At 42.9% G+C, this 22,067-nt stretch overlaps 1 protein-coding gene across 1 annotated transcript; it reads left to right on the forward strand.

The window, feature by feature from the left end:
• Positions 1-468: 468 nt before the first annotated feature.
• Positions 469-21,447, forward strand: Psmd12 (proteasome 26S subunit, non-ATPase 12). The gene is made up of 11 exons (XM_051179501.1): positions 469-663; positions 8,306-8,365; positions 8,452-8,580; positions 9,119-9,226; positions 11,991-12,095; positions 15,036-15,185; positions 15,273-15,407; positions 16,308-16,420; positions 17,898-18,072; positions 20,133-20,210; positions 20,818-21,447. Exons 1-11 carry the CDS (start codon positions 556-558, stop codon positions 21,025-21,027), a joined length of 1,371 nt encoding a protein of 456 aa, XP_051035458.1. The 5' UTR covers positions 469-555; the 3' UTR covers positions 21,028-21,447.
• The last annotated feature ends 620 nt before the right edge of the window (positions 21,448-22,067 follow it).

Here is a 22,067-nt window from a genome sequence, read left to right on the forward strand (position 1 = left end):
CTGCTTGTTATATTACCGAGCTGCCTGCCACCTTTTCTCTTAAGAGCGAGCAATTAGAAATCCCACAGATCAATGCGAGATTCTCAATAAGAGAAAACTTTTTAGCATTTTTGTCTTCAGGGTTAGTTTTCGCCTCCTCACTTACAGATGAGAAAACCGAACGCCAAGAAAAGTAAGTGGCTCACCGACGGTTCTGGTAAATCGTATTTCGAAGCAGAGGACGTGAGAATATATAACATGTCCTGCTGTGTCTATCAAGTCACTTCACTCAGCCAGTAAGCACAAGATACCAGTAACTCAGCTCCGCCGGGAGACTGGCGTCACTAGCCCCGCCCCAGAGCAGCCCCGCCCATTCCTGGGCCTGCCCTCGCGCCTTAGCCCCGCCTCTAGGGCTGTCCGCAGCACTGCCTGACTAGCGACCAGCGCAGAGGGCCTCACGGGGTCCTTCCCGCGGGCTTCCGACGCACTGCCTGAGTGGAAGTGCGGGCGGCTTCCGGTGTGAGTGCCGAGTGGTGGCCGAAGCTAGGGTGCATCAGGGACGCTTAGGCAGGGACCATGGCGGACGGCGGCTCGGAGCGGGCCGATGGGCGCATTGTGAAGATGGAGGTGGACTACAGCGCCACGGTGGACCAGCGCCTGCCTGAGTGCGAGAAGCTGGCCAAGGTGAGGGGAGGCCGGCCGGCTGGTGGCGGGCGCCAGCGGCTGAGTCACGGCGTGGAGCCTGCCTAGGCCTCAGGGGGCCTGCGGGCTGGAGCGCGCTCCCCTGGTGCCTTCCTAGTCCGGGTTGGGCCTGCTTGAGTGCAGACCCCAGGTCTGTCCGCGAAACCGAAGTTCCCCAAGCCCGAGATAGACCATCACCTTTTCCATCGAACTTGACGCTCCGTGTTAGTTTTAGTGCCTGCCGTTTCTTGGGACGTCAAGTAACGTTTGGTTTAGTCGGTTCTTAGGTTCGGGCTGCATCAGAGAGTTGGTTTGTAATACTACTGTGGCCCAATCAGTTGCCGCCCATAAATCGTTTGTAAATCATGGCATTGTGCCTGGTCTTTGGCCAGAAGAAGTAGGAAAGTGGTAGTACAAATGTAAGCGACCCAGGACCCCAAAGATGGTGTTGAGCCATCAAAGGGAGTGTTACTGGAACGCAGGAAGAAGCTGTTAGTTCTTAACGGAGGGAAGCTGACAGTATTGGGTTTGAATAAGATTTTTTAAAAGATGAAGCTAGAGAGGACAATAGGAAAGACAAGCGGTTATTAGAAGTAAGAGCCTGAGAGGGCAGACAATGAACGTGTTTTGTGGTGCTAGGCATTGAACTCGGGGTCATGCACCCGCCAGGTAAATGCTTTGTTAAGCTATACACCATCAAACCTCCCTATCGTGAAATAAGAACTTACCTTGACCCAAACATTTCCTGTGGGTCAGGCAACTTTTTAGATTATTTTGTACATTAAAGAAGCCAGGGCAGAAAGTATTTTGCCCAAGGTTATAGCTGGGTATCAGGTATTCAAAACTAGATTTGATCATTAGGTGTTGGTTATTGCTAAGGATTACATCTTAAATTCCTTCTACAGTTCAGTGTTGAAAGTCACCAGGGATGAACTCTGTTTGTTTGGTCCTAAAGAGCTTAATGCATAATTACAGAATCCAGTATATTCACAAAACTGTTTGACAATACTATTTTCGATGGGAAACCAGGAATAAGAATTTTAGAAAAAAATTTTTTTAATGTATGTGAGTGTTTTGACTATGTGCATGCTTGTACACCCTTTGTGAGACCTCATATGTGTGCTCGTACTCAAATCCAGGTCTGGAAGAGCAGTCAGTGCTCTTAACTGCTTGAGCCATCTTTCCAGCCCCGGGAATATGAATTCTTATGTGAAACATTTTAATGCTTAGGAACTGGATGCTAATCTGTGCTGTTTGAGCGGATAAGGGAAAGGATTTAGGAAACACACCTGCAGGCCAAAGTCATTTCCTGAATGTCCCCTTTAAAGAACAGTGGTGGTCATAGAAGGGAGAGACATCCCTGGCTTTAGAAAGTACAACTACAACAGTAGTAAGCTCACGCATGTAATTCCAGTGCTTGAAAGGTTCAAGCAGGAAGAGGACTGTAGACGGAGTGTTGCCCAAGAAAAGGCCAGTTCTATTCTGAAGGGCACAGTTGCAAACTCAAATGCCAGGTGCCTTCCTGGGTGGTTGATGAGTAATGGATGAGGTCAAAACAAACACTTTTTAATTAGTTAAAATGTATAACATTTGCGTTCTGGGAGATTGTGTTTGCATTTGGCTTTAAAGACTGGGTGTTTGTCAATGAAGCAAAGTATGTGAGTGAGTTGTGTTGGGTTTTGTTTATATGTGGGTCAGGAAAGAAGGCTGTGAGGCAGGAGGATGTATGTTTTTATGAAACACAGGTCCATAGTTTAACTTTTAGATTTTCTCACAATCCTTATTAATGTTTCAGACACTTTTGCATTTTTAAATTTATTTACTTTTTATAACCCGGTTCCCCTTCTCTCCTCCCAATCCCCTCATTTCCCCCCACCACCCCTCCTCCCATCTGCTCCTCAGAGAGGGTAAGGCTTCCCCAAGGAAGTCTACTACATCTCTCCCATCATCTCACTGAGGCAGGGCTAAGTTAACACCCACCCACCCCTACCCCCACCTCCGTGTCTAGGCTGAGCAAGCTATCTCTCCATAGAGAATGGGCGCCACTAAGTCCATTTGCGCATTAGTGTCAGATCTTGGACCCACTGCCAGTGGCCTCATATATTGTCCCTGCTCCACCATTGTCACCTGTATTAAGGGAGTGTAGTTCAGTCTTCCAACCCCCCCCCCTTGGTTTTTCGAGACAGGGTTCCTCTTTCTCCGTTCTCTCCTCTCTCCTCCCTCTCTCTGTGTATGTGTTTCTAGAGATTGAACCCAAGGCATGCTAGGCAAGCACTCTATCAGTCCATTGAGCTATATCCTTCAGCCCTTTTAATGTTTTTGTTTTTGTTTTATTTTTCAAGACAGGTTTTTTTTTTTTTTTTTTTTTTTTTTTTTTTTGTGCAGCCTTAGCTGTCCTGGAACTAGCTCTGTAGACCAGGCTGGCCTCAAACTCAAGTGCTGGGACTAAAGGCATGTGCCCCACCCCCCACTGCCCAGCTCTTTTAAGGTTTAACATGGTTTTTTTTCCTCCTGTTCCTTTCCAGGGCTGTGGATTAAACCCTGGGACCTGTATGTTAGGCAAGTACTCTTGCCCTAAGCCTTTAATGTTACAGTTCTACTTTGGAATGTATGGGACATTTTACTTGTTTTTGTTTGTTTGTTTTTGTTTTTTGAGACAGGGTTTCTCTGTAGCTTTTTGGAGCCTATCCTGGAACTCACTCTGTAAACCAGGCTGGCCTCAAACTCACAGAGATCCACCTGCCTCTGCCTCCTGAGTGCTGGGTTTAAAGGCATGCAGCACCACTCCATGCATATGTTTAATTTTTATTTTGAGCTCAGTAACTATAAAAAAAGCTTTGTTCTTTTCATTTGTAAAAAGACTTAAAGTTCAGTGGTTTATCATGGCTGATCAAGCTCTGGTCACCTGGCAACAAGAATAGTGATCAGTTTTTGCTGTCTCATTTCCTGTTTAAAGGGTCATCAGTTCAGTATTTAATTTCCTTCAAATGTTTATTTCAAATGTAAAAGAAATGTGAAGATAGACACTGTGGATGCAGGTACTTGATGAGACTGTGTCAGGTGTGGACTGGAGAGATGGTTCCATAGTTAGGAGTATTAGCTGCCCTTTCAGATCTGAAATCAGTTTCCAGCAGCCTGTCAGGTGGCTCACTCCACCAGCTCCAGGGGATTCAACACTCTCTTTCAAGGGCACCCATACACCTATGATGCATACACACATTCACATAAATAAAATATATATATATATATATATATATATATATATATTTGATAAGAAAACCACATTTAGCAGAGGCCTTAAAAAGGCAGACTGACCAGGTAGTGGTGGTTGCACATGCCTTTAATCCCAGTACTCTTGAGGCAGAGGCAGGAGTATCTCTATGAGTTCGAGGCCAGACTGGTCTACAGAGTGAGATCCAGGACAGGACAGCCAAGGCTACACAGAGAAACCTTGTGTCAAAAAAAAAAAAGGCAGATTGAGGTCTAGAACAGTAAAACTGCCAGTCTTGGTGCCATTTCAGATCTCTTGCAGGCATGACCTATAACAGTTCTGCATTTGCATCCTAACACACCTGGAAAACAGCAGCTAATATTGTGATACAGGTATTCAGTGCTATAAAGGTACCAGCTGTGGGCTTGTCTTTATAGCTGTTGCTTTAATCTTACATGAACCCTAAGAAAGAAAGTGAGGGTCAGAGGTGTGGGGTACTTTGTTTTTTACAGTGCTAAGACTAAGATGTAGAGCCAGCAGTCTGGCTCCCCAGCCTGTATTTATCCATTCTGTCTGATGCCTGTGTAATGGCACATGAGGGCCCAGAGCCTGGATGTGTTAACTCAGTCTGAAGGGGCCTCTGAGCTGCAGATACTAGTGGCTCAGCAGTTGATAGTGCAGAGGACTTTCTGGTTGATGTGGACACCGGACTTAGGGTTATTCAGAAGCTGTTTACAGTCTTACATTGTATTCGATGATCTTTGTTTCTCCTACCCCTCTAGACGTTTTTTCCCCCAGTTACCTGCAGCTTCTTCCTAAGTGAATGTTAGCAATAAACAGTATGAGGTATAGAACAGCATAATGATTGTTAACAGTCTAAACAAAAGAGCTCTTTGAGAAATAGATCTTATAAGGCTTTAAAATTCAACTATTTGTGGTAACTTTGTATTGGTTCCTTGTTTAGGTTGTTTAGAAACCTTAACAGATTGAATCTCTCAGGTTAATGGAGGCAGATTTACAGAACTGCCCAGCACTTACTGACATTGAACATTATCTGAGGATTTTCTATGTAAGGAAAGTAAGTTAACACAAGTTTATATCTTCTGACACCCTGGTGTTGGATGGCTGTTACCATCTTACTCCCTTTGAGTTGAGATGCTGCCTGGAAGAGGTGGCATTTCAGGAGCTGTGTGACTGACTAGACAGGGAGGAAGACTTGAAGTCGTGGGTTGAACATGGAAAAGCAGGAAGAAGAAGTTAGTTTTATTTAATGAAGTGGTAGTTAATAAGAAAAATGACATAGGCCCCTCAGTTAATACGAACTTGACAGCCATATTGACTTGTCACATCCTCCTTATTGTCACAGTCAAAAATTGTAAGCCATTAAGAGCTTCTGAGTAGTTTTAACATGTCACATACAAGTTGGTATAAGGGAAGCCACAATTAAACAAGGGTCCAGGCCTAGGGGAAGTCAGACCACTTGGTAGGTGGGAAATGCATACTAATCACTATTAAAGAAGGTCTGAAAATTACCTTCAAGCTAAATGAAGTTCCAGTAGGATCATATATTGGAATGTTTAGTTACCAGGGAGTGGAACAATTTGAAATAATTAGAGTTAGGAGATGTGACTTTGTTAGAGAAAGTATGTTACCAGGGGTGAGCTTTGAGGTCTCAAAAAGCCAATTCCAAGACCAGAGTCTGTCCTTCTGCCTGTGGATCAGGATGTATCTCTTAGCTACTGCTCCAGCACCTGCTTGTATGCCTCCATACTCCCACCGTGATGATAGTGAACTAAACCTCTAAAACTAAGCAAGCCACAACTAAATGCTTTCTCTTGTAAGAGGTGCCTGGGTCATGTCTCTTCACAGCAATAGAACAACAACCAAGGCTCTAAGTATGATGGCTCTCACCTGTAAGCTTGGTGTAAGGAAGCCAGAGCAGGAAGATCATTGCAGGTTTGAGGGCAGCCTGGTCTACAGAGCAAGACTCTGTCTCAAAAAGCAACAGAGATATCTATAGGAACAGTAGTACACGTTCGGCTAATGAAGCTACCATGATAAACATCAATTCTAGAGTTTAAATTTCAGTGAGGTTACAGAGACAGTAAACATAAGGGTATAGTTCAGAGCCATTGCAAAGCAGAGCTGGTGGGGTCAGTATTAAATGAGGTGCTGAGTTACAGGTAATTTCAGGGAGCACTGGCCAAGACCTCCTATCTGAGAAGATGGCCTTTTTGTGTGGTTGGTCCTGTAGTGCATGGTTCAGGACAGTCTGGCTCCCTCCCATGGAGGGTGCAGTTCCTTGAGTGCCCTGCTTCTAAGTTAGAGTGTCATGTACTCCTCTATACTCTACCTGACCACAGTGACAGCTATCATAGTGAACAAAGGATGTTTGGCATTTTTACGTTTTTCTACTTTTTTTCTACTTTAATAGCATGTACAACTATTTTCCTGTAGACAGCACTTTGAGCAAAGCACAGTCTTCAGAGCACAAGGGAAGCTGTGTGCTGTGGTGGGGGGATGGGGACCAGGAGGGGCAGAGCCTGATACTGCTTCTGCGGGCATCTCTGTGGCCAATCAGGTCCCTTAAACGTCAGTTTTGGTGACAGTCAAATTTGCAGCTGACTTCCTAACACTGATTCTTGTCTTTTGTGACTTATAGCCTTCTAGGTTTATCCATTGTTTTCCCCATGGTGAACATGGGTCCTCAGGCTTTCTGAACTAGAGCTCCCTTTTGCTTAGAAAACACTGTTAAAACATGTTATATTCATGTTCCAGATTTTATTAAGTCTGAACAGTCCATAGTCTGTGCTGTGTGGTTTGACTGGGATTGTAATTCAATAGTAAAATGTCTGTTTAATATATACAAAGCCCTAGCCCATCCCACAGATTCCAAACAAAATACATACATATGTATTGTGATACACACACGTATATGTTTATGTTTTGCAGGTTATCTTGGAAAACATGGCAAAATCCAAACATTTATAATCTAAATTCATAGGTCATAGAAAGCTATTAAAAGGGGGGGTACTATTTATGAATTGTCCTATGAGTGCTAAGGACACAAACCCAGGGCCTTGTGCATGTCAGAGAAGTATTCTGCCACTAAGCCACATCTCTAGCTGACCCTTCTTCACATTGAGACAAAGCCTTGCTAAATTGCCCAGGCTAGCCTCATACTTGCAATCCTTCTCCACTGTGCCTCCCTCTCAATTCTGCCTCTCGTCTCCCAGCAGGGGATATTTAGTCTGGATCAGCCTCTCCTTATGAATGTGACTATCAGGCTAGATTGTGGGTGTGCTTTTCAAAACACTTATTCTTCTATTAGGACTGTTCACCATCCTACCAGCTAAGAGTTCTGTACGGAACAAGATAAACAGGCATCACCACTCTGAGATGATAAATTACAATGCAAAACAAAAACTCAGTGCTTTTCTCAGATGAGACATTGTAGTTACAAGTTCAATCTTTTTCCTCCTCCTTCCCTCCCTCCCTCCCTTCCATTTTGTTTGTTTTTTCAAGACAGGGTTTCTCTTTGTAACAGCCCTAGCTGCCCTGGAACTAGCTCTGTAGACCAGGCTGGCCTTGAACTCACAGAGGTCCACCTGCCTCTGATTTCCGAGTCCTGGGATTATAGGTGTGTACAGCTATCGCCCAGTACTTTCTTGGGCTTATTTCCATCTGAAAAAAGCATGTGGTTCTGGTGTTATAGCTAAATTGGTAGAGTGTTTACCTCATATTCCCGGTCACTTGGTTCTGCCCCTAGTACCATATAAACCAGATGTGATTATGTGTACCTGTAACTGGAAGCAAGGGAGTAGAAATTCAAGGTCATCCTTGGCTACATAATGAGTTTGAAGCCCAGCCTGGACTACATGAGACCCTGCCCCAAAAAATAGATAGATAGTAGATAGGTAGATGGATGGATGGTAGATAGATAATAGATAAATAGATAATAGAATTAAATAGCAGGTCTATGGTGGTACACACCTATTTAATCCAGCAGTACGGAGGCAGAGGCAGGTGGGTCTCTGTGAGTTCCAGGTCAGCCAAGGTTACACAAAGAAACCTGTCTTGGAAAACAATGAGTGGATGGGTGGATGGATGATGCATGGATGGATGGAGAGAAGGGAAAACAGAAAGAAAACTCATGTACTGTGCTGAGAATGTAGCTCAGTAGTAGAACACTAGCCTAGATAAATGTGTGCCTACACACACAGAAGCAAGAAGGAAAGCACCTTGTAGGTTCTAAGTTGGAAATCCCTAACTTAAAGGCTCCCCAAGGAAGCAAACCTTTCACAAATGGAGAGAAATAAAACAAGCATGAGGGATGACATTTTTCCTTTAGAATGGACTTTCCCAAAAGCTTGGGTCAGGTGCTGGGTCTGTATTGGTGATGCTTCTGTTATTCAATGTTTTTTCTTGTTTCAGGAAGGACGGCTTCAAGAAGTCATTGAAACCCTTCTCTCTCTGGAAAAGCAGACCCGAACTGTGAGTAGATAGTAATGCAGACCACAGTTACCAGTGACTGATTTGATGCTGCCCTACTTACCTGTGATGTCTTTTCTTACCTGCAGGCCTCTGATATGGTGTCTACATCCCGCATCTTGGTTGCAGTAGTGAAAATGTGTTATGAGGCTAAAGAGTGGGACTTACTTAATGAAAATATTATGCTTTTGTCAAAACGACGGAGTCAGTTAAAACAAGTGAGTTCCTAATTGCTTTAAAACACAGAAGACTGGGGCTAGAGAAATTGCTCGGTGGGTAAAAAGGCTTCTGCTGCCAAGCCAGATCCCAAGACCCTGTGGTGGAGGGAGAAGCTGATTCCTGTAGCTGTCATCCCACCTCCTCGTGTGAGCCAGGGCTCAGCAGCTCATTACTTATGCATAAATAACAAATGCAAATAAAATATCCTAAATAGCATATTTGCATTTAAATAAGGACTTTTAGGAAATTAATCTCTGAATTCACTGAAAATTTGTTTAGCCTACAAATTTTCTAGTTATATTCTAAAGGTAGTTTGAAATTTTCCTAGAATCTTATCTATGGATTCCCCTTTCCCCCAAGCTGGGCATGGTGTTACACTCCTTCAATGCCAGCACTAGGAAGGATGCAGAGGCAGGTGGCTCTCTGGGAGTGCCAGACCAGCCAGAACTCCATAGAGAGACCCTTTCTCAGAACAATTAATTTTTTTCTGTTTGAAGAATGCACTTGGATTACGAGTGGTCTCTTGTATTTTATTAGGCTGTTGCAAAAATGGTTCAGCAATGCTGTGCTTACGTGGAGGAGATCACAGACCTCCCAGTCAAGCTGCGGTTGATTGATACTCTGCGGATGGTTACCGAAGGAAAGGTAAGCTTTGTGCTGGACTGACTTCTCCCTGCGGTCAGTGAGGGTTATTGCATGTAAGGATATTTGTGTGGTGATTCAGTTTCACTTTGTTTTATGAGCCGGCTGACCTCAGATTCAATGTGTAGACCAAACTGGCTTCAAACTCATTCTGCTTCCCAAGTTATAGGACCAAAGGTATGTGCCACCATGCCAGGCTATATTTTATATCTTTTAAGGAATAAACAAAATGTTGTCACTTCAGTTCAACCATTGTTATTCTTACATACCCATTTTTAGTAACTTCTGTTTAGTAACATTTAGTAACATTTCTGTCATGATATTTTTTACATAATGTTTAGGGATTGGTAGGTTTTGCTTGTTTTGTTTGAGACAGAATCTTCCTATGTAGGCTGGTCAGAAGAGATCTGCCTGCCTCTGCTTCCCAGTGTGCTGGGACTAAAAAGGTAACCCACCATGACCAGCCACAATTAGTAGGTTGGTTTGTTTGGGGGTTTTTTTGTTTGTTTGGTCAGTTTGGTTTTTGGTTTTTCAAGGCAGAGTTTCTTTGTGTAGACCAGGCTGTCCTTGAACTCAGATCTACCTGTCTCTGCCTCCCAAGTGCTGGAACTAAAGGTATGCACCACCACCACCCATCTGAAAATTAAGTGTCTTATCCCAGAATTTCTGTAGTTTTTTGAGATGTGTATGTAAAACAGACAGAAAGGGATTGAGAAAATGTTTCACTGTGTAGCCTAGACTGGGATTTACTGTCCTTTTGCCTTGGCCTCTAGTACCTAGATTGTGTGACTTTTTAAAATGAATCAAAATTGATATGGCCCAAGACATTGTAGCTATGAGGAAGATTAAATAGATAGATAGATAGGCAGGCAGGCAAGCAGACAACGTCTGAAGGGATAAGGTGCTTGCTGCCCAGTCACATAGCCTGACTTGGATCCATGGGACTCAAAGATTCTGTGATTTGACTTCCATGTGTGCTTAACTGCATTAGCATGCTCTACTAATAGTTAAATAACTGATTTAAAAAAAAGAGAGATCTAGCAATTGGGAGGCAGAGGTAGGTGGATCTCAAGTGAGTTCAGGGCTATTATACAGAGCAACTGGGTGGGGGCAGATGGTGGGGATACCTAAATATCTGAATAATCGATATTACTGGAGATTCTGGTTTGGGAATGGGTGTGGAAGGGGTTGCCACAAAGCACAAATGCCCATTTCTTGGGTATTTTAGGTTATACTTATATTTTGGTTTTTAATTTGATAGAAATTAAAAATCTAATTGTATAGCTACAAAAACTACTAGCAAGTCAGGGATGACAGTACACACACCTTTATTCCCAGCACTTGGTAGGCAGAGGGAGGCAAATCTCTAGACATTCTTGGACTGCCTGGTTTACACAGTGAGGCTATGCCCCAATAAATAAATAGATAAATAAGTGAATGAGTGATGCTAATTATTATATTATAAATTAGTGGTGTTAATTATTAGCAAGATCAAGGTTAGAATGGATGGGAATAGAAATGGCATACTTTGTGGCCCCAGGCTAGCTTCTGGTTATAGGTCCTGCCTCAGTTTACTGAGTATTGGGAATTACAAGTAATGCTCCTTACCTGGCCTTAGGTAGTTCTTAAATAGTTTTGTATTTAATGATGAATTGGGCTTAGAAGATGTGTGTCTTAGACATACTTAGTTTAGGTGAGAACTTGAGTTCAGTCCACAACATCCAAAACAAAGAATGAATCTGGTTTAGAGGTATTGAATGAAAATTTACTGACCTGGCGGAAGTCCTGCCACCCTTTTAGCCCCAAATAAGCACATGGATGCTATTTTAGCTATAAACTGTTGGTCAGTGGCTAGGGCTTTTTATTGACTAGCTCTATCTTTTAATTATTATCCCATCACTATTAATCTGTGTATTTCTACATGGTCTTGGCTTACCAGAGAACACCTGATGCATTCTCTCTTCCCAGGCTCACATGATGACTGCTGTCTGCCTACACTTCCCAGAATTCTCCTCTGGTAGCCCTGCCTATTCTTCCTGTCTGGCCACTAGCCACACAATGTTTTATTCATCGACCAATAAGAGAAACATATACACAGAAGGACAATCCCATCATAGAGACTTGGTAGAATTAAAAATTGAGCTTTCAATACAAAGTTTCCCCGTACAGCCCTGGCTGCCCTGGAACTCATTCTATAATAGACCAGGCTGGCTTCAAACTCAGAGATCACATGCCTCTGTCTCCTAAGTGTTGGGATTAAAGATATGCACCACTACTGCCTGGTTCTTGCAAGTCTTTTAAAGCCATTTTCTGTGCCATTAATACAGCTTGTGATCATGTTACTTAACACAGTAATTTTATTTCCTTCCCACAGCAAAATTGAAAACATAGAGATGAAATTTTTTAAGTTATTATGATTTACTTATGTACGTTGGGGGATGGTGCCCCTGGGCCAGAAATGAGTCAGATCCCTTGGAGCTGAGGTTAAAGGCTTTTGTGTGCCACCTGACGTTAGTGCTAGACTCCATACTGCAGTCCTTGGGTACGGCAGTAGATTGTGAGCCAATAAGCCGTCTCTCCAACCTTGGAGAGTGTTTTATGAAGGGTATTTGCTGCATCGTGGCTGTGTGTGTGATATGAGAGATTTCTTGAGGTGTGTATGATGAAGTGTGTAGCGGGATGAAGCTGTTAGTCCTAATATTAGTGCAGGTCTGCCTTTTAAATGTTAACATGTAAGAGTTTGATAATTTTCAATTTCCATTTGTAGATTTATGTTGAAATTGAGCGTGCTCGGCTGACTAAAACCTTGGCAACTATAAAAGAACAAAATGGTGATGTGAAAGAGGCTGCCTCCATCCTTCAAGAGTTACAGGTAATGTGCTTTTTCGGAAGCTTGTAAACTTAGCTGAGTTGGCAGTAATTTCTTGTGGAAGTGGCTTGTTTTAATGTCTCCTTGCTTCTTTGTGCTAAGTCATCAAAAGTCAGCAAGTACACAGCACAATTTTGCAAGCTAATCGGCTAAACACAATTTGAAGAAAAGTTAGCATCAACAGATTGACCTTAGTTTTTGTAGAATACATTTGATTCTGTTTATAATTTCAATAAGTACGTGCACTACTTCCTTTGCCTTGGAGGAATCTACTATTAAAATTATTGGCTTTATTTTTAGTAAATGAGAGAAATCTCTAGAACAAAATGGTTTGGCAAAGGAAACTTGCCAGATCTGGGAGTCTTAAGAGCTCAGTGATAAGTGTTGCCTGGCACACTGAACCCTGAGTTTGATGCAGCCTTTGCCAGACTCTGGAAAGGCACAAATGATAGACTGGATTAAGTCACTTTAGTGAATTCACACTCTAGGACCCATCAGAGGCTGCCCATTGGGTTAAATAGGTTATTCTGACATTCCAATTGAGTTTCTTATCCAGCTGGGCTAAAGGAAGGGAAGAAAATGGTTTTAGTGGAAATTCTCTGAATTTTTATTTTATGTATTTATTTTTTTCTCTTTTGCCTTACAAATCCTACATCCTTTATGTTAGTGGTTCTTAACCTCTGGGTTGCAACCCTTTTGGGGGGATCAAACAGTCCTTTCATGGGGTCACCTGCCAGATATCTTGCATATAGGTTATTTATATTATGATTCATAACAGCAGAAAAATTACAGTTAGGAAATGTCAGCAAAAATAATTTTAGTTTGGGGATCACCACAACATGAGGTATTGTATTAAAGGGTCGCATCATGGGCTAGAGAGATGACTCAGAGGTTAAAAACATTGGCTGCTCTTCCAGAGGTCCTGAGTTCAATTCCCAGCAACCCATGGTGGCTTACCTGCCCTCTTTTGGCCTTGAGGAAGAACACTGTGTACATAATAAATAAATCTATTTTGTAAAAAGGGAGGGGCCACATCATTAGGAAGGTTGAGAACCTACTTTATACTTCATCCAGGAACCTTCCAACACAGCACTGACTGCTGTTTTCCCCATTTCCCACAGAAGCTGAACTTCTGGGATATTAAATGACTGGCCCGAGACCATTACCAAATTGGAATCTATAGATCCATTCTGCTTTTTGTTTGTTTATTTGTTTTGGTTTGGGTTTTGGTTTTTCGAGACAGGGTTTCTCTGGCTTTGGAGACTGCCCTGAAACTTGTTTAGTAGACCAGGCTGGTCTTGAACTCACAGAGATCTGCCTCCCTCTGCATCCTGCTGCAGAGACGTGTGCCACCACTGCCTGGCCCTCGTTCTGCTTCTTATTCCTTCAAAGTATTGTTATTACTGGCTTTTTGAAACAGAGTTTTTCTGTGTAACCCTGGAGCTGTCTCTGTAGACAAGGCTTGTCTAGGTTTACCAGATCACCTATCTACCTCCCCAGTGCTGTAATTACCTGGCTCACTCATATTTGGTATTCTTTTTTGTTTGCTTTGTTTTCTGAGACAGTTTCTTTGGGTGGTCTTGCCTGTCCTAGAACTAGCTCTGTAGACCGAACTAGCCTAGAAATCAGAGATCTGCCTGCCTCTGCCTGTTTATTTTATCTCAGTTGGTCTATAACCAGTAAAGTCTTGGGAGTCGGATAATGGGATGAAAACCTGATAGAGGCAATGGAAGAGCAACCAGCCTGACCTTCCCTTTTTCCCAGAGACCCAGTAATGTCCACCCTTCCCAGACCAAAAAGATTGCAGTTGCTTAAGCCCCTCCCTACTACTTCCTGTGCTTCTCTATCCATTTACCTGACTCCTTTGTAGTCTATAATTCTTGTCAACTAGTTGCTGGCTCCGCCCCATGACCCAAGATTAATTTTATTAACTCAGTCTCAGAGTCTCACAGTGTGATCAAATACCCCGAGTGCTGGGATGAAAGGCATGCACCACCAGGGCTGGAGAGATGGCTCAGTAGTTAAGAGCACTGGCTGTTCTTCAAAGGACCCAGGTTCAATTCCTAGCACCCACATGGCAGCTCACAACTTTATGTAACTCCAACTACAGGAGATTGGACACCCTCAGACAGACAGACTGGCATGCAGATAAAACAGCATTACATATACATATATATAAATAATCTTAAAAAAGAAGTGTGCACCACCACTGTCCAGCTATATTTGGCATTCTTTACATGGCAGAGCTATGCTGAAAAAAGACCATTTGTTTGCCAGGACTTATGAGTAAAGAAACTGTAAAGGGATAGCATAAGTGGGTTTGAATCTGCATTGAGATAGTAGTTGTGCAAACCCTTATGTGGATTAACATTTATGGGATTTTACACTGGCAGGGTAACTTGATTCCTTTGTGTTGTAATGCTTTGGGTTATAAGATAACTTCTCCTTATTTTATTTTTCTGGCTGTAGTGGTGGACACCTTTAATCCCAGTGCTTGTAAGACAGACAGGTGGATCTCTGAGTTTGAGGCCAGCCTGCTTTACATAGTGACTTCCAGGTCAGCCTGAGCTACATAGTGAGACCCTGTCTTGAAGACACTAGTGTGTGTGTGTGTGTGTGTGTGTGTGTCTGTGTGTCTGTGTGTGTGTGTAAGTGTAAGAGAAAGATGTGTATGTGCACACAGGTGCCCATGGAAACTAGAAGAGGGCATCAAATCCCCTGGACCTGGAGTTAGAAGCAGTTGTGAGGGACCTGACATGGGTCTGGAGTACGGAACTTGGATCCTGTGGAAGAACATGAAGCACTTTTTATTGCTGAGCTATGTCTCCAGCTCCAGAACTTGCTTTTTGTATACTTGCTAATACTGTACAAATATGAAGAGTTAATATTTTACCTGGCTAAACATTTTAATATCCACTAAGTAACAAGGAATTGCTCTGCTAGGTGGAAACCTATGGCTCCATGGAGAAGAAGGAGCGAGTGGAGTTTATTCTGGAGCAGATGAGACTGTGCCTCGCTGTGAAGGATTACATTCGCACACAGATCATTAGCAAGAAAATTAACACCAAATTCTTCCAGGAAGAAAATACAGAGGTAAGCATTGTCTCTGCATAGTGTGTTTGCATTCAAAGTATTTAGCTAGAAGCCATATACCCAGCTTACTTTACCAACTTCTTTCAGAAATTAAAGTTGAAGTACTACAACTTAATGATTCAGCTGGATCAGCACGAGGGGTCCTATCTGTCCATTTGTAAACACTATAGAGCCATCTACGATACCCCCTGCATTCAGGCTGAAAGTGAGAAGTGGCAGCAGGTAAGGGGGCACGAAGTGATGCTGACGGTAGAACGGCTTCAGGGCGGGGATGCAGCTCAGTCTGGTACCCTTGCCTGGCTGGCATAAGGGAGAAAAGAGGAAAGGGTAACTTGCACCTTTGCCTGTCTCTTCATCACTGTAAGTGCCGTAATGATGTGTCCTGTGGCGCTGCTTTCTGTTCCTTGTGTCAGACTAAGTTGAAAAAAATTATGTTTAACATGTCCAGTAGGTTACAGATAACAATAATGTTGGGGTTTTGTTGTTGTTTTTAAGGCTCCTTCCTCCCTATTTCTGAATCAGTCTCATGTATCCCAGACTAGGCTCAAACTATGTGTAGTCAAGGCTCGCCTTTAGCTCCCTGTGGTTGTGCATCCACCACCCACTACTGGAACTAAAGGTGGGCACCACCAGAGCCAGCTGCTATAAAAACTGCTTTAAAAGATGAGAGGAGCAGCTGGGCGTTGGTGGTGTACACCTTTAATCCCAGCTCGGGAGGCAGAGGCAGGCAGATCTCTGTGAGTTCTAAGCCAGTCTAGTCTACAGAGCTAGTCCAGGACAGGCTCCAAAGCTACAGAGAAACCCTGTCTCGAAAAACCCCAAAAAAAAAAAATAGATGAGAGAAACATCCAGGTGGTGGTGGCAAATACCCTTAATCCTAGCTGGGGAGGCAGAGGCAAGCAGATCTCTGAGTTTGAGGCCAGCCTGGTCTACAGAGTTACATAGAGAAACCCTGTCTTGAAAAATTAAAAAAAAAAAAAAAAAAAAGCCTGCCCCATCATGCCTGACCCCTAAGACTATTTGAGTTTAAATTAGAACATAGAACCATTTCACTCTGCCCTTGTTGCTCAGTCCCATGCATTTACATTTATACATTTGAACTATTGTTTACCACTTTCTTAGGCTCTGAAAAGCGTTGTTCTCTATGTTATCCTGGCTCCTTTTGACAATGAGCAGTCAGACTTGGTTCACCGGATAAGTAGTGACAAGAAGCTGGAAGAGATTCCCAAATACAAGTAAGTGCAGGTCACTGTGAAAACCCTCTAAAGATGGTTAAACCCACCCTCTCATCCCCATCCCCCATGGCTACTGCTAGATTGGAGTAGAGAAAGAAGTCATTGTGAGAATGTGGAGTTAGTGCTGCCATAAACACTATGTAGTATAGCATGTTTACCTCTCAGTCTTCTGCTAGTGGGAATTCTCTATCCAACCTGGCTTAGTGGCATTTGCTTAATAGTCCATTTTTAAAGGTTCTATCACTAATAGCCTGGACCTCATGATTTTCAAGAGTGTCCATCTGGGACATATTTATGTTTCTTCAAAGGGATGGGTTTGTTTTTGGGGGGTGGGGTTTTTTGTTTGTTTTTCAAGACAAGGTTTCTTTGTGTAGCACTGGCTGTTCTGGAACTCCCTTTGTAGATCAGGCTGGCCTCTGTCTCCAGAGTGCTGGGCTCCTAGGCCCGGCAGATGGGCTTCTGTTAAAAGAGCCATTTCCTTATCTGTTTCACTAGTGTGCTTACAACTGATTCCAAGACTGACAGGTGTACAGTAAAGGGAACACTTGATAGAAGGGGTGCTTTTCAGGTTGTGGCATATGGCATCATAATTGACCAAATGTTTATTAAGTAAAAGTGGCAAGAGTTGGATTTGTTGTTCACTTGGTTTTATTTGTTGTTGGTCAAGCTGAGACTCTTTTTTACCTGAAATGCTTGATATGTGATGTGTTTCAGATTTCAAAATCTTTGCATGTACACAGGTATTTGGAGTTAGGACCTAAGCCGGAAGTTCATGAATGTTTCATCTATACCTTACAGTTAGCCAGAAGATAATTTACATGATATTTTAACTTTTTTGTTGAAACATCAGAAGGTAGAGTTGTGACTATCTAATCACTGTTCCTAGTTCTGAATCATGATGTTTCCAGTGAGAACTCATTTTTTGGTCTGCTCTTTTTGGGTAAGGGGGCAGAGTTCAAGACAGTTTCTCTGTAACAGCTCTGTCTATCCTGGAACTGGTTTTGTGGACGAGATTGGCCTCAGACTCACAGAGATCCACCTGCCTCTGCCTCCTGAGTTCTGGGGTTAAAGGTGTGCATCACCATCTGGCTGACTTGTTCTCTTATACTTGGTTACAAGTCTAATGTCTTAGACTCCTAGGACTACATTTAAATCCACGAGGTCGCATGAGGAATTTTCCACTTTTGACTTGTCAGCACTCAGAAAGTTTCAGGTTTGAGGTCTGCAGAATGGCCTAGTGAGTAAAGGTGCTTCTAAGCCTGACAGCCTTAGTTCACTCCCAGAAGCACTTGGTGGGAGTAGAAGTAGAACCAAGTCTCACACCACGGGAGGCATGCACCCCCCACACACATACACACAGTAACACATGTGATAAGGAAGCTTCTGGTTGGAGAGCACTTGCTTAGACTCGGGGCTTGGGATTAACTCCACTAACCCTGTTAGACAGATCTGAAACTGAGTTGCATGTACTTTACAGGGATCTGCTGAAGCTTTTTACCACAATGGAGCTGATGCGCTGGTCCACACTTGTTGAGGACTATGGGGTGGAGCTACGGAAGGGTTCCCTGGAGACGCCGGCAACTGACGTTTTCAGTGCTACAGAAGAAGGTGAAAAAAGGTGGAAGGACTTAAAGAACAGAGTCGTGGAACATGTAAGAATCAGGAGTCAGCTGGCTCTCATTTTCCCTTTGGGTTGTCTTAGAAGTAAAGGTGGATGAATTTGAGTATAAACCATTCCTTTCTATTGAAGGGGTTGTGGAGATGAGGTCTCCTGCAGCCCTGGTGAGCCCAGCATTCACTGTGTGGGCCAGGCTGGATTTGAATTTGCACTGATCCTTGTGTCTCTGCCTCCCAAGTACTAGGATTACAAGTTCAAGCCACCAGGCCCAGCTATAAACTTGTTTTTGATGTTTATTTTACGTGTGTACTACGTGCATGCAGCACCCTGGAGGCCAGAAGATGATATTGGATCCTGTGTTCTTGTTTTTTTGGGGGGAGCATTTTTTCTTCTTTTTTGTTTTTAAGACAGTATTTCTCTATAACAGTGCTGCCACCACCTAGCCAGACCCTGTGTGGGGTTTTTTGTTTGTTTGTTTGTTTGTTTTTGTTTTTTTGGGTTTTTGTTTTGTTTTGTTTTATTTGTGAGACAGGGTTTCTCGGTGTAATAGTCCTGGCTGTACTGGAACTCACTTTTATAGACCAAGCTGGCTTTGAACTGAGAACCACCTACCTCTGCTTCCTGGGTGCTAGGATTAAAGGTGTTTCATTTGGCTCAGGCCCTGTCTTTTTAATTCTTTACTTCGGGTCTTTTTTCCCCCTGTGCTCAGGATAGTAATAGCAACCTGTTTTAGATCTTCACTCTTTCCAGAGTGTACCAGAGTTTATCTTACCCTACTTGTCTGTTTTCCCTCAGTTTCTGGTGGTTTGTTTGTTTTGTTTTGTTTCTTGCTTTACAGAGCAGATAACTAGTCAGGTGTAGTAGCACACTCATGTAATCCCAGCACTCAAGAAGCTGAAGCAGGACTGCTGAGAATTGGAGTTAGTCTGTGATCTATAACTAGATCAAACTAGCCAGGGATACTCAGTGAAACCTTTTCTCAAAGAGGAAAAAACATCAGGTAGTTTGTTATACATGAGCAGTTTTCATTCTGGAAGAATCCCATAGGAATCCAAAATCTTTTTTGTTTTGTTTTCTTTTGAGACAAGGTTTCTCTGTGTAATCGACCTGGCTGTCCAGAACTTGCTCTGTAGACAAGAATGGCCTCAAACTCAGACACGACACCCCTGCCTCTGCCTCCCAAGTGTTGGGAATAAAGGTGTGTGCCACCACCACCTGGCTGGAATCCAAAATTCTAAAGGCAGGCATTATGACTCAGATCTTTAATCCCAGTATTCAGGAAGAAGAGGCACTAGGATCAATTGTTCAAGCCCATTATTCTCAGCTACATAGTAACTTTGAGCCCAGCCTGGAAGAGACCCCTTTTTAAAAAATGAGTGAATCGGGCCATTGATTATGTTCAAAGGGAAAAAGACAGGTAGAGTTGAGAATATAGAGCACCTAGGCTTGCTGGAGGCTCATGTTGCTTTCAGCCTTGATGGACAGCAGAGATGCCTTCTTCAAAGTTCATGTCTCCCTGTGAGTCCTGGTGTTTTGATAAGAACACTGGTGTTGATAAATAATATGAGAATCTTTGTCTAACTTCACCACTTCCCATAGAAACTAAGAAATGTAATTTCTTTGTGGTTTTGTTGTTGTTTTGTTTGTTTGAGATAGGGTCTCACGCAGCCTAGACTGGCCTTCCAAGTCGCTATGTAGTCAATCTTCTGGATCCCATCTCTCAGATGTTACGTTATAGACAGCATTTAAACCATTAGAATCATTAATACAAGTATTAAAGTTTTTCTTTTGAGGTAGAGTTCTGCTATACAGGTCATCCTGATCGCCATAGAGTTCCAGACCTGCAAGGGCTACATAACAAGACACTGTCTCAATAAATGAATGAAGGAATGATCAATTAATAAAATACTTAGTTCACAAATAATTGCGGAAGCTGATCTTTACCTCAGGGTTCAGTTTTCCTTTTGAAATTTAGAACTGATGAGGGAACTATGGAAAAAGCAACAGTTCTGAGTTCCATGTTGCTAGTAATTTACCTGGATATGTAAACAGCTGAATTTCCAACTGACAACTGCTTTGTGTGTCCTCTGACAGAACATCAGAATTATGGCCAAGTACTACACTCGGATAACAATGAAAAGGATGGCACAACTTCTGGATCTCTCTGTGGATGTAAGCAATGATGTATTGTCTGTTTTGTGACCCTTCGTGTTATATGTTAGGGATCCAACTCAGCAGTGGAGTGTGTGCCTGGCCTGTAAGAACCCTTGCGTTTGATTCCCCAGCACTGTAGAGCCAAGGACCAGAAGAAAGGGGGGAGTCAGTTCATTGTTGGTGCCAACACTCTTCCCTATTACCACCAGGGCTAAATCTTCAGAGTCCCATTTAGACTCAGCTCTAGCTCTGGAGACATGCAGACATGGTGTACGTTGGTTGGTGAAGGAGTCTAGCCTTTTTCACTCCCTGTTTTCATTGTTAACTCTGCATTTGCAATTGATGCAGAAATATACATTTCTATTGTCTCAATATATAGCCCAGGCTGTCCTCCAACTCCTGATCTTGCTTCAACCTCCCCAGTGCTGGGAGCTGTCACCACACCTGACAGGAGACTCATATTCTCTTCACTCAGTAGATGCTCATCAAGGGTTCTAAGTTGGTCATTATGGTCAGCAGTTGGTAATGAACTGACAGTGATCTTAGCCTGTGTTCATGGGTGAAGACTTTACAAAGTTTCTCTCTGTAATTATCCATCTTAATCCAATTTGTTTGTCTCTCACAGGAGTCAGAGGCTTTCCTCTCGAATCTAGTCGTTAACAAGACCATCTTTGCTAAAGTAGACAGGTTGGCTGGAGTCATCAACTTCCAGAGACCCAAGGATCCAAATAATTTATTAAATGACTGGTCTCAGAAACTGAACTCACTGATGTCTCTGGTTAACAAAACAACACACCTCATAGCCAAAGAGGAGATGATACACAATCTACAGTGAGGCCTGGATGCTTTTAGAAAAGACACAAAATTGGAGGTCATTAAAAAAGACTGTTTTCATGGTGTATATGTTGTTTTTTTCTTACTCCTCGCTTTTTTCTAAAATTTTAAGATAGTGAATGTGTTTGAGCCCCCTTCTGCCTTCCCCTCTCCCTGGTTTCATGTTGGCTTTGCTTTGCATTGGTGCAAAAACGTTTCACATTTCCGGTGTCTGAAGACGTAAAGGTTTGTGCCTCATCTTACCTGCCATTTGTTTTTATTTACCTGACAGCTACATGACAGTAATAAAAACGGGATGTGTGTGTGTTAGCTCCTGAAGTTGCCTCTGCTTGGAGGGTAGTGATTTAACAGGTGTTTGTAAATAATTGTGTCATAACTATTGATGACTTACTAGAATAAAAAAGCAACATAGAATACAGAAGGATTTTCTGCATGAAGTTATGCTTTGTGTTTTGATACTGTGGCAGGAAGTCTCTGACCCAGAATGCACTTGAATGCTCTCACAGAATATAAGAGTTCTTTCCCTCAAACTTCACTCTGCTGGAGGATGAAGACCTTGAACTCCAGATCCTCCTTCCTCTCCTTCCCACATGCTAGGAATAAAGGTGGTGCTGGTGTTGAACCCTGGGCTAACATGCTAAGCAAGCACTACACCAGCTCAGCTTCATCTCCAACCCCATGAAGCATCAATCACCATAGTTTGATTATGCTGTGCCTCTCCTACTTCTCTGGGTTCAGGTTTGTTTTGAGGTGGTTGTATGTAGTTCAGACTGACGTGGAATTTGCTGTCATGCAAGATGACCTTAGACTCCTGCCTCCTCCTCCCAGGATCTGGACTTCAGCTATGCACCCTTAAATCCAGCTTGACCAGTTTTTAACAAAGTCAGATACCACATCTACACAGGCTATTTTCTGCTAAATCCTGTTATAGGAGTTATCCTTGGTATGTTTTTTACTTTCTGTTTATGAACAGGCTCTCACTAAGTTGCTCAGGCTAGCCCTGAACTCACTCTAGCCTAGCAGGCCTGTATAAACTGGATA

The sequence above is a fragment of the Phodopus roborovskii genome, unplaced genomic scaffold, assembly GCF_943737965.1.
Source record: "Phodopus roborovskii unplaced genomic scaffold, PHOROB, whole genome shotgun sequence".
Taxonomy (NCBI): domain Eukaryota; kingdom Metazoa; phylum Chordata; class Mammalia; order Rodentia; family Cricetidae; genus Phodopus; species Phodopus roborovskii.

What these genes read in the sequence shown, in the direction of transcription:
- Psmd12 (XM_051179501.1), top strand. Translation starts at nt 556, where the DNA reads ATGGCGGACGGCGGCTCGGAGCGGGCCGATGGGCGCATTGTGAAGATG. An exon ending in AGTGCGAGAAGCTGGCCAAG is followed by an intron (nt 664 to 8,305) that starts GTGAGGGGAGGC and finishes TTCTTGTTTCAG; the next exon opens with GAAGGACGGCTTCAAGAAGT. An exon ending in AGAACAGAGTCGTGGAACAT is followed by an intron (nt 18,073 to 20,132) that starts GTAAGAATCAGG and finishes GTCCTCTGACAG; the next exon opens with AACATCAGAATTATGGCCAA.